At 39.3% G+C, this 16,258-nt stretch overlaps 1 protein-coding gene across 14 annotated transcripts in view; it reads left to right on the forward strand.

Annotated features, from left to right (window-relative positions):
- ppip5k1a (diphosphoinositol pentakisphosphate kinase 1a) overlaps nucleotides 1–16,258 on the forward strand; it is a 155,466-nt gene that overhangs the window by 46,714 nt on the left and 92,494 nt on the right. For all 14 annotated transcript variants that reach the window (XM_061975115.1, XM_061975118.1, XM_061975122.1 and 11 more), the window contains exons 7-15: nucleotides 2,669–2,770; nucleotides 3,123–3,284; nucleotides 5,103–5,224; nucleotides 5,318–5,419; nucleotides 8,133–8,219; nucleotides 9,916–9,991; nucleotides 10,107–10,216; nucleotides 10,552–10,637; nucleotides 10,729–10,854. In XM_061975115.1, coding sequence (XP_061831099.1) covers nucleotides 2,669–2,770; nucleotides 3,123–3,284; nucleotides 5,103–5,224; nucleotides 5,318–5,419; nucleotides 8,133–8,219; nucleotides 9,916–9,991; nucleotides 10,107–10,216; nucleotides 10,552–10,637; nucleotides 10,729–10,854 — 973 coding nt within the window. The remainder of the gene's footprint in view (nucleotides 1–2,668; nucleotides 2,771–3,122; nucleotides 3,285–5,102; nucleotides 5,225–5,317; nucleotides 5,420–8,132; nucleotides 8,220–9,915; nucleotides 9,992–10,106; nucleotides 10,217–10,551; nucleotides 10,638–10,728; nucleotides 10,855–16,258) is intronic.

The following is a 16,258-nucleotide window of genomic DNA, read 5'->3' on the forward strand; positions in this document are numbered from 1 at the left end:
AAATCACCAGCCAGCTGAACATGACAGAAGGCTAATTACGGGTATACTATATCGATTATATTTGTGTGACAAAATAGTAAGGATGCACAATATTTTTTTTCAAGACCATACTGATACAGATCACGTCCTGCTTCTCAAGACCAATAACTGATAACTTATTTACAGCAATTTTTAATGTAGTTATAAGTATAGTTTGTGCACATCTGAGGTAAGGAAGACTCAAATATGAATTAGACAAACTTTACATGTAGATTTGTCCTGACAAAAGCCAGTATCTTGAAAGGTGGTTAAGGGCTTGTCATCAAGTGCCATAATGTCCAAGATGAAATCACAGTTTTACCCCTCGGGTCGTCTCTGAAAAGCGTTTTGCAGTCCTTGGCCTTTCTTTGCAGTTGGCTGTGGGGCAGCTTCTTTAGCAGCAGGCATCTTCTCTGCTTAGGCTATCAAATTACCATGATTTCAAATTAATCATGATTTCATGCTCAATGTTTTTTTTGTTTTTTTTAATTGTTTACAAAAAAGTTGCCGCAAATAACACGCAAAATTAGATTTATAATCATACCCCATGATTTCTCATGTCCGCCTGAGTATTATTTGTATTATTAAATAATGGTGTGTGGGGTTTTGTGCGCAAAATTGTCTTTACAAGATTCAAGGAGATTTTTAAAAATGATTCTGCAGTCAAAGCAATTGATATTGCTAGTCGTTGACTTCCTCTACACTACAGTGACACAGACAAGCATTTAAAAAAAACTGCTGTGTATTGTTTTTCTTGTTTTAATGATAACGCAAAAACATTTTCCAAAAGCCTGCATATTGTTTTTATATGTTTTTCAAGTAAAACATGATCAAATGATACAAGTGTGATTAGTGAACATTTTCAGCAAATTTGAATAATATAGTTAACCATATTAATCTTGGTCACATATACTAAACAAAATATAAACGCCACACTTTTGTTTTTGCGCCCATTTTTCATGAGTTGAACTCAAATATCTAAAACTTTTACTATACTGTATACACAAAATACCTATTCCTCTAAAATACTGTTCACAAATCTGTCTAAATCTGTGTTAGTGAGCACTTCTTTGCCAAGATAATCCATCCCACCTCACAGGTGTGGCATATCAAGATGCTGATTAAGCAGCATGATTATTACACAGGTGTGCCGTAGGCTGCACACAATAAAAAGCCTAAAATGTGCATTTTTGCTTTATTGAGGGTCGGAAGGAGTCAGAAAAGCAGTCAGTATCTGGTGTGACCACCATTTGCCTCATGCAGTGCAACACATCTCCTTCACATAGAGTTGTTCAGGTTGCCGATTGTGGCCTGTGGAATGTTGGTGCACTTTTCTTCAATGGCTGTGCGAAGTTGCTGCATATTGGCAAGAACTGGAACATACTGTCATATACACCAATCCACAACATCCCCAATATGCTCAATGGGTGACATGTTTGTTGAGTATGCTGGCAGAGCAAGAACTGGGATGTTTTCAGCTTTCAGGAATTGGTGTACAGATCCTTGCAACATGGGGCTGTGCATTGTCATGCTGCAACATGTGAGGGTCTCGGGGGACTGGCACAACAATGGGCCTCAGGATCTCGTCACTCTATCTCCGTGCAGTAAAAAGGCCATCAATAAAATGCACTTTTACCATATGTAGCATACCATAAGCCCACCCTCACCATGGGCCACTTGATTCACAACGTTGACATCAGTAACCCACTCTCCCACACGATGCCACACACGCTGTCTGCCATCTGCCCTGAACAGTGAAAACCGGGATTCATCCATGAAGAAAACACCTCTCCAACGTGCCAGATATCATTGAATGTGAGCATTTTCCCACTCAAGTTGGTTACAACGACGAACTGCAGTCAGGTCGAGACCTCGATGAGGACGACGCGCATGCAGATGAGCTTCCCTGAGACGGTTTCTCACACTTTGTGCAGAACTATTTGGTTATGCAAACCAATTGTTGCAGCAGCTGTCCGGGTGGTCTCAGACAATCATGGAGATGCACCTGCTGGCTGTGGAGGTTCTGGGCTTGTGTAGTTACACAAGGTCTGTGGTTGTGAGGCCAGTTGGATGTACTGCCAAATTCTTTGAAACGCCTTTGAAGACGGTTTATAGTAGAGAAATGAACATTAAATTTATGAGCAACAGCTCTGATGGACATTCCTGCAGTCAGCATGCCAACTGCACGTTCCCTCAAAACATGTGGAATTGTGCTGTGTGATAAACCTGCACATTTTAGTGTGGCCTTTTACTGTGGGCAGCCTAAGGCACAATAATAATGCTGTTTAATCAGCATCCAGATATGCCACACCTGTGAGGTGGGATGGATTATGTTGGCAAAGAAGAAGTGCTCACTAACACAGATTTGTGAACAATGTTTGAGAGGAATAGGTCTTTTGTGTATACAGTAAAAGTTTTAGATCTTTAAGTTCAACTCATAAAAAAAAATGGGACAAAAAACAAAAGTGTTTATATTTTTGTTTAGTGTAATCATGACAATACATGTCTGGCAAGTGTACCTAAGTATGTATTTCCATTTTAGTGGCAGAGAGGACTGCCAAAGGTAGCATAGCAGCATAGCATCAGCAAATGTAAAATTCCTATTTATAAATGATCACAAGGTTTGACAGCTGTTCTTTAATTGGTATAGATTGGGAGCAGAAGCAGTGTGTACTCACCAGAGAGCAGTGTGAGGAAGACTGGTTCTTACATCTATGAAGAGTTCATGCCAACAGATGGCACTGATGTCAAGGTACGTTATTTTTAGAGAGGGGAACAAGGCATATGTAAGAAAAGGTATTCAATCTTAAATCCATACTGCGGAAATGTGGGAGGTGTTCTTGGGGACATATTGTACCATGTTGCTAAACCATGAGATTTTCTTCTACAGTACAGTAGGAAAAAATGGTATGGATAAATTATTCAAACAAAAAGAGACAACTATAGTTGTAAAGATATCATTTGATCACTAAAATATACCATACAGAATTAAATTTCACCATTGCAAAATTACTTTACAGGTGTTAAAATATAGTTGGTGATGATTTTATCTCATAACTTTTTTTAAGCGATAATTCTTACATTTGTGCTTCTTATACTTTCAGGTGTATACTGTGGGGCCTGACTATGCTCATGCTGAAGCCAGAAAATCTCCTGCATTGGACGGGAAGGTAGAGCGGGACAGCGAGGGCAAGGAGGTTCGTTACCCTGTCATGCTGTCAGCTATGGAGAAACTGGTGGCCCGAAAAGTCTGTTTAGCATTCAAGGTAAGCAATACCTTTTGGTATTTAGTGGAACAACCGGTTCAAGTCAACCATCCTGTTAAGTCCTTGTCCACCGTGTACTTACAAAGCTTTGGCATAGGACTAAGTTTCTTTCTTCTTATGCAGTAGAGTTCTCAGTTGTTTTTTAACCGCTTTGCACAACATGTTTAATTTTGCAGGAATGGAGAGAAACGATGTTCGTAAACTGTCGTAGGTTGTAAAACTCCATTATAGTTTATACTGATTCTGGTAAATATGTTGTCCTGGTGCTTTTAGATCTGTCTGCTGCGTTCGACACCGTCGACCACGCCACCTTAATCACTCGTCTTGAGAACTGTGTGGGCATTAAGGGCGCCGCCCTCAACTGGTTCCGGTCGTACCTAACCGACAGGAGTTTCTGTGTAAAAGTAGACAGTTTTATGTCGTCCACAGCTCCTTTACCACATGGGGTCCCCCAGGGCTCAATCCTTGCCCCAATTTTATTTGCGCTTTACCTTCTCCCCCTTGGTTCTATTTTTAGGAAGTACAGTATTGCATTTCATTTTTATGCCGATGATTGCCAGATTTATTTTCCCATGGCACAAAATAACACGGTTCAACGTCTTATTGACTGCCTGCACGACATCAAAGTCTGGCTTTCAGCTAACTTCCTGAGCCTAAATGAAGATAAAACAGAAGTTATGTTGTTCGGTCCAAGTCGCTCTCCCTCCCCCAACGTTGACCTCGGCACTCTGACCCCGTATCTCAGCGACTCTGTCACAAACCTGGGGGTAAAGTTTGACTCAGATTTTAAATTCGAAAAACAAATCAGCAGCGTCGTTCAAAAAAGCTTTTATCAATTACGCCAAATAGCGAAAGTGAAACCGCTTCTATCAAGACATGATCTTGAGAAATTAATCCACGCTTTTATCTCGACTCGTCTTGATTATTGTAATGCCCTGTATGTTGGCATTAGCCAGGCCTCCCTCGCCCGCCTGCAGCTCGTGCAGAACTCTGCTGCTCGTCTGCTAACACAGACCCGCAGACGTGAGCACATCACCCCTATTTTAGCGTCCCTTCACTGGCTCCCTGTGCGTTACCGAATACATTTTAAACTCCTTTTATTTGTTTTTAAATGTCTAAACAACCTCGCGCCAACCTATCTCTCCGACCTCCTTCAGCCTTACTGCCCCACCCGATCCTTAAGATCAGCCGATCAGCTGCTGTTGACGGTCCCTGACACAAGGCTGAAGCTTAGAGGTGACAGAGCTTTCGCCGTTGCTGCTCCCAAGCTCTGGAACGACCTACCCCTGAGTGTTAGACAAGCCTCCTCTCTTCCTGTTTTTAAATCTCTCTTAAAAACATACTTTTATTCCATGGCTTTTAACACTGAGTGATATCCATCCTGCAATGGCGCCCCATAATACACCTGCTGTGATCCTGTTTTTATGTTTTTATGTTTTTATTAATTCTATTTTAATTATTTATTTTTTATCGTGTTCTGTTTGTGTTGTGTTGTGTTTGCTCGGTACTCGTTTTATCTTTTAACCTGCTCATTGTACAGCACTTTGGCTACCCCTGTGGTAAATTTTAAATGTGCTCTATAAATAAAGTTGATTTGATTTGATTTGATAGTTAATTCTCCTCATGTCTATGGCTGAACTCGAGAGTTAATGTGCAAGTGATGGCTATTTTCGATTATGTCGACAACTGATTATGTCGACGTAAGCCAGCCAATTGTAGGGATGTCGACTTACTGTAAATGGGTTCCACTGAAGTATTTTTGTCATTGTATATTTTTCTTTTAAAACTGATGATCTGTGCCCATTCATGTTACTGCAGCAAACTGTTTGTGGCTTTGACCTCCTCCGAGCAAATGGACACTCCTTTGTGTGCGACGTCAACGGTTTCAGTTTTGTGAAGAACTCTATGAAATACTACGATGACTGTGCGAAGATCTTGGGGTAAAAACTTGAATAATGATTTTTTTAATTGTATACCTAAAATATTAATTCCTTGTTGACTTGACTATTTATATTATTTATTTATGTCTTTAGGAATCTTGTAATGCGGGAGCTAGCTCCCCAGTTTCAGATTCCGTGGTCCATCCCCACTGAGGCAGAGGACATCCCAATTGTTCCGACGACGTCAGGGACCATGTGAGTAGTAAAGTTCTTTGATTGCTGGTGTTTTAACTAACTGTACAGTGGCACCTCAGATAACAGATTCCTTAAGTAACACTTTTTTGGTAAAGATGGATGTTTTGCCAAAATGTAGCATTAGTTAAATTGCATTCATTCAGTTTGTGTCCAATGTTGCACGTGATAAACTGTTACCTTTGTGTGTTAACATCATCACTTGTTTATTCAGCCATCTTGAATCACATGCCTATCACCAAATATTTTAATATAACCTGGCTTGATGGTCCCGTCCTGGTGTTGTATCAATCCACTGCACCAACACAAAAAAGCTAGTCACTGCCGAGTAATTGTGCGTACATTTTATGCGACAAAGAGTGTGATTGCTTGATAACAAGCCATGAGACCAAAGAAAGTTTTGAGTGCCAGTAATTTTACAAATAGGGTGAGAACTACTGTCAAATTTGAGAAGGAAATCATTGCGAAAGTTGGCGTTTAAATGGTGGATCTACATGATGTCCGCATCAACAATTACCACCATGGCAAAGAAAGAACAAAGGAGTGAAGGTTTTGTCTTGAGTTAACAAAACAGAGATTGAAAACGATTGAAGATGTTAAGACATTGTTTTTAAGTGTGCCTACCCTTCCATTGTGCTCTCCTCTCCTCCTCTCCTGTTACCTCATTGTGTGTGTGTGTGTGTGTGTGTGTGTGTATGGGAATGTGTATGTGTATGTCTATGTCTATGTCTATGTATGTATGTATGTATGTGTGTGTGTGTGTGTGTGTGTGCAATGAAAGTAAAAAAAATATGCTACTTGTATTTTAGGGCATTTTCCTATCGTTCACAATCATTATGAAAGACATGACGACGGATGTATTTAAAAAAAAAAAAGAAAAATCATTATAAATAATAAATAAAAGTCAGTTTACAATGGAGCCTATAGGTGCCACTCTATTCTGCCTATGAATCTCTTTAAAAACAACCAAACACCTCCATTAAGGTTTTATATACATGATTTAAATATATATGTAATGTAGTAACAGGCACATTTATAATAACATTTAATATTTACATAATTTGCTCATTTTAAGCATACGCAGTGCATTAATTTAAAAAACGCATCACAACAGTCGCATTTTTTTTTTTAACTACATCACTGATTATTACTCACTGCAGGCTTTATAAGAGCCAACACACATAATAAAACATCACTTACTGTACAAGGTCTGCTGTCATTAGGATGCTGACTGCTAGGATGTTCATATATTCCCATTTAGATGAAGAATGACTCATAATCCTCGCGAAGAAAAGGGGGCTGGAACCAAGTGTATTTTCGTGTCGTTCTCATCATAAATTGGATGTCAAGGTGTACCAACTCGTTGGAATATGTCCTCGTCTTTCTACTATCCAGTTGAGAGGCATGATTTATGATCTAGAATAAAGTTTGACGGGGAAGCAGCTAATCAATCGATCATGTCAACATTGGCACACGAGCTTGTGATCACGGCGCCGCTATAAATAGTTTGTCTGTGTTAGCGCTTATAATAACAATATCACTAATACTTGGTTAATATTCAAGTCACAAAATGTAAATGGAGTATTGTTGGCGCTTTTTGGATGATTATTTATTGGGTTTTATGGGCGGAATAGAAGACCACCCATTGGCTCCGCTATAAGTGGACTTTTATTTACATTTCTTTACGAGTTAGAATGTTTTTTTGTTTTTTTTTTAAATACATCCATCGTTATGTCTTTCATAATAGGCAAAATTCAAAAAATATATACATTTTTTATTAATTTTGCCCAATTATCATGTGAGACAAGCACACATGTTTTTCCTTTTGTTTTTATGCATTTTAACTCTTAAATAAACGCTAGCAAAAGTCAGCTAACAATGGAGCGAATGGAATTTGCTCTATTCCGCCTGTAAAGCGCTCTAAAAACATCCCAAAACCTCCATCGTTTGATTTACGTACTGTAAGTATATGTAATGTAGTAACAGGGACATTCATGATAACATGTAATATTTTGATCATCACAACGTTTGCTTTTTTCTTCAATAATGACAACCACTACTTATCATGTCAGACTTCATGAGAGACAACGACTACTACTTTGTGACCAATGATGTCCAGAATTTTCTTTTTTTAGCCTGAATACATGCTGGATGAGCTACAAGTTAAATAAAGCCGAGTGATAGGCAGATTCACCAAGTAGCACTATTGCTATGTGCTAAATAAGAAATACAAACTGCAAACACAATAAAACAATCACTTACTGTACAATATCAGCTCTCAGTGGAATGCTGACTGAAGGGATGTTCATATCTTCCCGTTTATGTGAAGTGTTAATCATATACCTCACACAAGGGGAAAAAAACAGCCGGGCGCAAATGAGCGTCTTCATGTCTATCTCATACTCTTCTGGTCTAAGTTGATTATTTTTTTCTTTTTTGTTTTTTAAGTTGAATCTCAAAGTTCACCAACATTCCCTTATTACTGAATTCTCCTCAGATAATTATGGAAAAAAATAATAAATTTAGATTTATTGTGTACATTTTACACAGCCTCTGTGATTGTATACAAATATAATTCTCAATCTTTTAAATACTTCCACATTATTAACTACTCAGTTGTTGAACACAACCTTCTCAAAAGACTAAAGTGAAGCAGGCCATTGTTTACAAATTTTATTTTTTTTACATTCAAAACTAATATCTTTATTTACAACAGGATGGAATTACGCTGTGTTATAGCCGTCATCCGCCATGGAGACAGAACACCAAAGCAGAAGATGAAGATGGAAGTTCGCAACCCCCTGTAAGATCTATTTCCTTACTATACAGGTAAAACCCAGTAAATTAGAATATTTTGAAAAACTTGATTTATTTCAGTAATTGCATTCAAAAGGTGTAACTTGTACATTATATTTATTCATTGCACACAGACTGATGCATTCAAATGTTTATTTCATTTAATTTTGATGATTTGAAGTGGCAACAAATGAAAATCCAAAATTCCGTGTGTCACAAAATTAGAATATTACTTAAGGCTAATACAAAAAAGGGATTTTTAGAAATGTTGGCCAACTGAAAAGTATGAAAATGAAAAATATGATCATGTACAATACTCAATACTTGGTTGGAGCTCCTTTTGCCTCAATTACTGCGTTAATGCGGCGTGGCATGGAGTCGATGAGTTTCTGGCACTGCTCAGGTGTCATGAGAGCCCAGGTTGCTCTGATAGTGGCCTTCAACTCTTCTGCGTTTTTGAGTCTGGCATTCTGCATCTTCCTTTTCACAATACCCCACAGATTTTCTATGGGGCTAAGGTCAGGGGAGTTGGCGGGCCAATTTAGAACAGAAATACCATGGTCCGTAAACCAGGCACGGGTAGATTTTGCGCTGTGTGCAGGCGCCAAGTCCTGTTGGAACTTGAAATCTCCATCTCCATAGAGCAGGTCAGCAGCAGGAAGCATGAAGTGCTCTAAAACTTGCTGGTAGACGGCTGCGTTGACCCTGGATCTCAGGAAACAGAGTGGACCGACACCAGCAGATGACATGGCACCCCAAACCATCACTGATGGTGGAAACTTTACACTAGACTTCAGGCAACGTGGATCCTGTGCCTCTCCTGTCTTCCTCCAGACTCTGGGACCTCGATTTCCAAAGGAAATGCAAAATTTGCATGGTTGGGTGATGGTTTGGGGTGCCATGTCATCTGCTGGTGTCGGTTCACTCTGTTTCCTGAGAGCCAGGGTCAACGCAGCCGTCTACCAGCAAGTTTTAGAGCACTTCATGCTTCCTGCTGCTGACCTGCTCTATGGAGATGGAGATTTCAAGTTCCAACAGGACTTGGCGCCTGCACACAGCGCAAAATCTACCCGTGCCTGGTTTACGGACCATGGTATTTCTGTTCTAAATTGGCCCGCCAACTCCCCTGACCTTAGCCCCATAGAAAATCTGTGGGGTATTGTGAAAAGGAAGATGCAGAATGCCAGACCCAAAAACGCAGAAGAGTTGAAGGCCACTATCAGAGCAACCTGGGCTCTCATAACACCTGAGCAGTGCCAGAAACTCATCGACTCCATGCCACGCCGCATTAACGCAGTAATTGAGGCAAAAGGAGCTCCAACCAAGTATTGAGTATTGTACATGCTCATATTTTTCATTTTCATACTTTTCAGTTGGCCAACATTTCTAAAAATCCCTTTTTTGTATTAGCCTTAAGTAATATTCTAATTTTGTGACACACGGAATTTTGGATTTTCATTTGTTGCCACTTCAAATCATCAAAATTAAATGAAATAAACATTTGAATGCATCAGTCTGTGTGCAATGAATAAATATAAATGTACAAGTTACACCTTTTGAATGCAATTACTGAAATAAATCAAGTTTTTCCAAATATTCTAATTTCCTGGCTTTTACCTGTATATCAACAACAAATTTTGATATGCTAAACAAAAATGTTGGTAATGACAGTAATATAAATTATATTAATGATATCCATTCAGGTTCTTTGACCTTTTTGAAAAATATGGAGGATACAAAACTGGGAAATTAAAACTAAAGAAGCCAAAACAGCTGCAGGTAGTGAACTCACACCATCACTAACAAATGGCAATGCATATTTAAAGTCAACCTATCCCCCCAAAACCTTTTTGTGTGTTTAACTTTGTTAAAATTATTGTTTGAACTACAACAGGAGGTGCTGGACATTACACGGCAGTTATTAGCGGAACTGGGTCAGCACAACGACTGTGAGATAGAAGAAAAGAAGTCCAAACTGGAGCAGCTAAAAACTGTTCTAGAAATGTAAGGGACAAGTTAACTGTGTTACCTTTTTCCTCACCAATGCTCATTTTAGGGTAGGTATTCATTTGTTGGTCATTGTCGGTAGTATCACTTCATTTTGATGCTGTACTTTGCTGCTGCTCTGTATAACTTGCTTAGAATGGGGGCGTCGTAAATTTTGACACTTCCCCCGGGTGCTTGAAGTTTGAAAACTACCCTGTGCTTGGATTTTTTTAAGAAAAACTAACCTAAAACTTTGAACTGGTGCTATGCATCTGTACACCACATTGTTGGTGAAACATGGTAGTGATTGTTTCTATTATTCTACAATTTGTCCTCTTTTCCTTCAATCAAAGGTATGGGCACTTCTCTGGGATCAACAGAAAAGTGCAGCTAACCTATTTGCCTTATGGGCAGCCCAAAACTTCTAGCGAAGAAGAAGGTGAGTACAAAACAACCTCTTTTAACAAATTACAGAAAAATATATTTTGAGGGGAAACATTTTAACCTTTTTATCTGGATGTGTTTCTTAGACACACGTAAGGAAGGTCCATCTCTGCTGCTTGTACTAAAATGGGGAGGAGAGCTGACGCCTGCTGGCAGAGTGCAGGCTGAGGAGCTTGGGAAGGCCTTCCGTTGTATGTACCCTGGAGGACAAGGTCAGATACAAAATAATCTATCTCTCTATATTCTCATTTAATACAAATCTGGATGTGAGAATATCTTATTTTTAAGGTGAAGTTGAGTTTAACATCACTAAACCATATAGTAAGCAATCTCAGTGTGCGAATAAAGCCCAGAAAGTTCAACAGAGAAAGGTGTGTTTCAATTGACTCTCCTTTCCAGGATGCAGCATATGGTCAAATTGCTTCAACATAGTTAAAAATCAGCAGGGGAGTTCGAAATCTAAAATTGGCTAGTCCTCACCATGGCAAAATAGGCATAGTGCTGCTAGATATGTATAGACATTCTAGTGTTTCCCCCAGAACATGTGTTAGTTAACGTGGTGTCTCTCCGGCAGACAGACCGGGGAAGGGGGTGGGTGGGTGTAAGGATCGGTGTAACTCGGCCGGTCACCGTCACGTCTCCACCTCGTCGCTGCCACCACAGCCTGGGGGGCAATTGACTACAGACTGCGGTGAAGTAGGCCGGCTTCGTCGCGTGAAGAAGCCTACAATTTTTGGTTGTGTTTTCCGCTCCATTTGCTGAATGACGATATATATCTCGATATTTTTTCCGTAAAGTAAAAACAAAACAGTCCTAGTTACCTGAGATACTAAGTATGTCATTATTATGACTTAGTAAGTCAAAATAATGACTTACTAAGTCAAATTAATGACTCACTGTATGTAAGCGTTTGCAATAAGCGTTTGGAAAAAAAGAGTTAAGAAGTGGGGCCACATGTTCAACTTATCATGCTTAATTTATTACAGCATTTGGTAAGCCTGTAGTTGATTTTTATTATGTAAATGTTATATTTTTATCAACATGTGATAGCAGGGACACTGCCATTCAAAACTAGGCTGCTACATTACTAATAATTAATGTAACTGTAGCTGAAAAAATAGTACAATAGCAATAGGAGAGACTATTCATCCCTGAACACCATGGAGTTCATGTAGGCTTTATGAGGCAGTTACATTATTATATAAACTATCAGAGACAGCTTCAGGAAACTCTTCATTTAACATAATGTCGTTTTTTGCGGCTTCAACACAGCTCAATCAACACAGAAAAAGGAAAAGTGAAATAACTTAGTTATTAAACTGTCTTTCTCTCAGACAGACAGGGCTTTGCTGTCCGTAACACACACACACGCACACACACACACACACAGCAGTGCGCTAACGTTACGCTAAAAGCTAATTAGCCTTCACCTCAAGGACTGCGAGCGAGCTCAGCTGCTGTTTATGTTTCTAGAACGTCAACGGGTTCATAGTGATGTTACTAGTTGTTCGACTGAGGGATGTTTATTATAATTTGGGGAGAGTCCGCTGCCTTACCTGCTAAACACCTACCTGCTCACTCCACCGCAGGAGCACTGACTCCATGCGCTCTGAATACGCACTGCTGATTGGCTGTTACAGCTCTGCGTGTAACCAATCAGATGGTTCTGTGGGTGGGACAATGCTGGGTGCTGCAGAGACGTACTGACAGAGGCAGAGGCAGAACTAAGCGGAGCAGCTTGTTAAGACTTTAGTTTAGGCGGTGGCTCTTTGTTGTTAAGACGGCCGCCTTAACAACAAAGCGCTGCGGGAAACCCTGCATTCACAGTCCACTCCTTTCTTGAGATTACTTTTAGAATTGTGAAAATGCACAAATCGCACTCACTACTAGGCGTGCAACGGTACTACGTAAAATACCGGACCGTACGGTCTGCCCGACACAGCATGGTACGCCTTTCTTGACCTCAGTTAATGTGTGAGTGTATGTGTGTGCGGGAATGCCTGTCCACGGTAGTGAAAATCCCTCACCACTATGTAATGTCCAAACACCGTTGTGCTTTTCCCCCCTCACATTGTCGTATGTGGAACTCAGACGAAAACAAACAAATATGGCTTGCACGCATTTTGATCAATCAGCTACTTCATTCAAATGCACCTATCGACAGACCGCGTCTCACTGTTGCACAGTGCGTTTGCAAGTATCAAACCCTGAAAATTCTATCCTCAATTGACTGAACTTATTGTCAAGACTACTTAAGTTAATTAGAAGAAAAAATAAATGTTCATATCTTATGCCTGATTCAACTCTTAAGATATAAAATGTATTTGGAAAAACTCTACAGACACTTTTTCTTCAAATCCTTTCAGAGTTAGTGGTTAAACATTTTGTTCCTGAAATGATCATTCAACTTGTTTATTTTGATACACATTATTTTACACAACCTCAAATTCAAACTGCACCTAATCTATTTTTAATGAATTATCAACTATTTGAGTAAAAAAAAAAAGAATCACCATTTTGGTCATTGCTTGCATTTTGCCAACCACCGCTGACAAATAAGCAGTGATATAATCTAGGAATAAGAGGCAATTTAACTTTTGAAAGTGTTGTTTTGTGAATGTTAACTTGAAAGAAAAGTATTCAACACACCACTGATATTAACTGTGGAATGTAGTTTTTGTCTGCTGTCCCTGCAATGATGACTGATTGGATGTCCATACATTCCCGTTTAGATGAAGAATTAATCATAATCCAAGGGTTAAAAGTAAAAGTTGCTGTCTGCAGACACTGTCTTTGGGTGTCGTGTCTTTGTTTTTGTCTTCATCTCCAGGTATAAATTGAATGTCACAGATGAAGATCATTATTGATTCATGGCAATTGCCTCCTATTATCCAGATAAGAGGCATGATTTATAATCAAAAATAACTATAACTATAACTATCTCTCTGTTATCAATGTGCCGCTAAAAATAGTTTGTCGGCATTAGCGCTTATAGTAAAAATATTGCTAATATTTGGTTAATATTCAGGTCACGATATGTAAATAAAGTATTGTTAGCGGGTTTTGGATGGTTATTTAGAAAGTTTTGTAGGCGGAATACAGAGCCCCCATTGACTCCATTGTTAGCTGACTTTTTATTTATTTATTTATGTACAACTAAGAATGCATTAATAAAAGTATAACATATCTGTTCATGTCTTATATAGGAATTGTGAATAATAGACAGCACATCTCTTTCTAATTTTTGCATACAGGTAAAAGCCAGTAAATTAGAATATTTTGAAAAACTTGATTTATTTCAGTAATTGCATTCAAAAGGTGTAACTTGTACATTATATTTATTCATTGCACACAGACTGATGCATTCAAATGTTTATTTCATTTAATTTTGATGATTTGAAGTGGCAACAAATGAAAATCCAAAATTCCGTGTGTCACAAAATTAGAATATTACTTAAGGCTAATACAAAAAAGGGATTTTTAGAAATGTTGGCCAACTGAAAAGTATGAAAATGAAAAATATGAGCATGTACAATACTCAATACTTGGTTGGAGCTCCTTTTGCCTCAATTACTGCGTTAATGCGGCGTGGCATGGAGTCGATGAGTTTCTGGCACTGCTCAGGTGTTATGAGAGCCCAGGTTGCTCTGATAGTGGCCTTCAACTCTTCTGCGTTTTTGGGTCTGGCATTCTGCATCTTCCTTTTCACAATACCCCACAGATTTTCTATGGGGCTAAGGTCAGGGGAGTTGGCGGGCCAATTTAGAACAGAAATACCATGGTCCGTAAACCAGGCACGGGTAGATTTTGCGCTGTGTGCAGGCGCCAAGTCCTGTTGGAACTTGAAATCTCCATCTCCATAGAGCAGGTCAGCAGCAGGAAGCATGAAGTGCTCTAAAACTTGCTGGTAGACGGCTGCGTTGACCCTGGATCTCAGGAAACAGAGTGGACCGACACCAGCAGATGACATGGCACCCCAAACCATCACCCAACCATGCAAATTTTGCATTTCCTTTGGAAATCGAGGTCCCAGAGTCTGGAGGAAGACAGGAGAGGCACAGGATCCACGTTGCCTGAAGTCTAGTGTGAAGTTTCCACCATCAGTGATGGTTTGGGGTGCCATGTCATCTGCTGGTGTCGGTCCACTCTGTTTCCTGAGATCCAGGGTCAACGCAGCCGTCTACCAGCAAGTTTTAGAGCACTTCATGCTTCCTGCTGCTGACCTGCTCTATGGAGATGGAGATTTCAAGTTCCAACAGGACTTGGCGCCTGCACACAGCGCAAAATCTACCCGTGCCTGGTTTACGGACCATGGTATTTCTGTTCTAAATTGGCCCGCCAACTCCCCTGACCTTAGCCCCATAGAAAATCTGTGGGGTATTGTGAAAAGGAAGATGCAGAATGCCAGACCCAAAAACGCAGAAGAGTTGAAGGCCACTATCAGAGCAACCTGGGCTCTCATAACACCTGAGCAGTGCCAGAAACTCATCGACTCCATGCCACGCCGCATTAACGCAGTAATTGAGGCAAAAGGAGCTCCAACCAAGTATTGAGTATTGTACATGCTCATATTTTTCATTTTCATACTTTTCAGTTGGCCAACATTTCTAAAAATCCCTTTTTTGTATTAGCCTTAAGTAATATTCTAATTTTGTGACACACGGAATTTTGGATTTTCATTTGTTGCCACTTCAAATCATCAAAATTAAATGAAATAAACATTTGAATGCATCAGTCTGTGTGCAATGAATAAATATAATGTACAAGTTACACCTTTTGAATGCAATTACTGAAATAAATCAAGTTTTTCAAAATATTCTAATTTACTGGCTTTTACCTGTATATCCAGTATGACTGATCTGCTGATATGGTCAGAGTGCAGAAGCGTTTCCATCGTGACGTTATCCCACCTCGAATCTACAAAAATTTATTCGGCGCGGAATATTCAAAATGTTCGTCTGAAATTGTGGTATTTTGTGATGGTATTTTCACACTTTGGGTATTGAAAATACAATTTGGATATGGTTTAATGAATACAAAGAAACACGATTAAGCATTTAAAGTCAACTTGTTTTTCCATCTACTGGTACTTTGTTTGTTCCGCTTTTGTCGACTGTTTTTTCTTATGACTAAAAGGTTAAACTTATGTTGACGTTGACATACATGGTCAACCATTTTTGTCAAGATAAAATTTGAGACACAAAGGAGTCATTTCTGTGAAAAATCGATCCACATATGTTGGCATTAGTTGTAGTTTTGTCAATTTCACAGCGACATAACTATGGTCTAGTTACAAAGCATTAAACAGTGCACACAGTCACTCCCTGTTCAATGCAAAGTAAGCTTCAAAATAAATAAATAATTTCACAGATTGTATTTTGCACAGTCAGCTGATCAACTGACCTAAGTGAGCGGGAATGTGTATGAAGATGTAGCAGGACAGAGATTATACGAGTTGAAATACTTTACTGACCAACATTGACATAATACGGCATTTCTCAGCAGTTTCCAAGGCAACACGTGTTCAAATTAAGCTGTTGTATGGGAAAACCTTAAAGGGGAATTGCACTTTTTGGAATTTTGTCTATCATTCACAATCCTTATGTGAGACAAGCA

Source organism: Nerophis lumbriciformis, linkage group LG15 (genome assembly GCF_033978685.3).
Source record: "Nerophis lumbriciformis linkage group LG15, RoL_Nlum_v2.1, whole genome shotgun sequence".
Classification (NCBI taxonomy): domain Eukaryota; kingdom Metazoa; phylum Chordata; class Actinopteri; order Syngnathiformes; family Syngnathidae; genus Nerophis; species Nerophis lumbriciformis.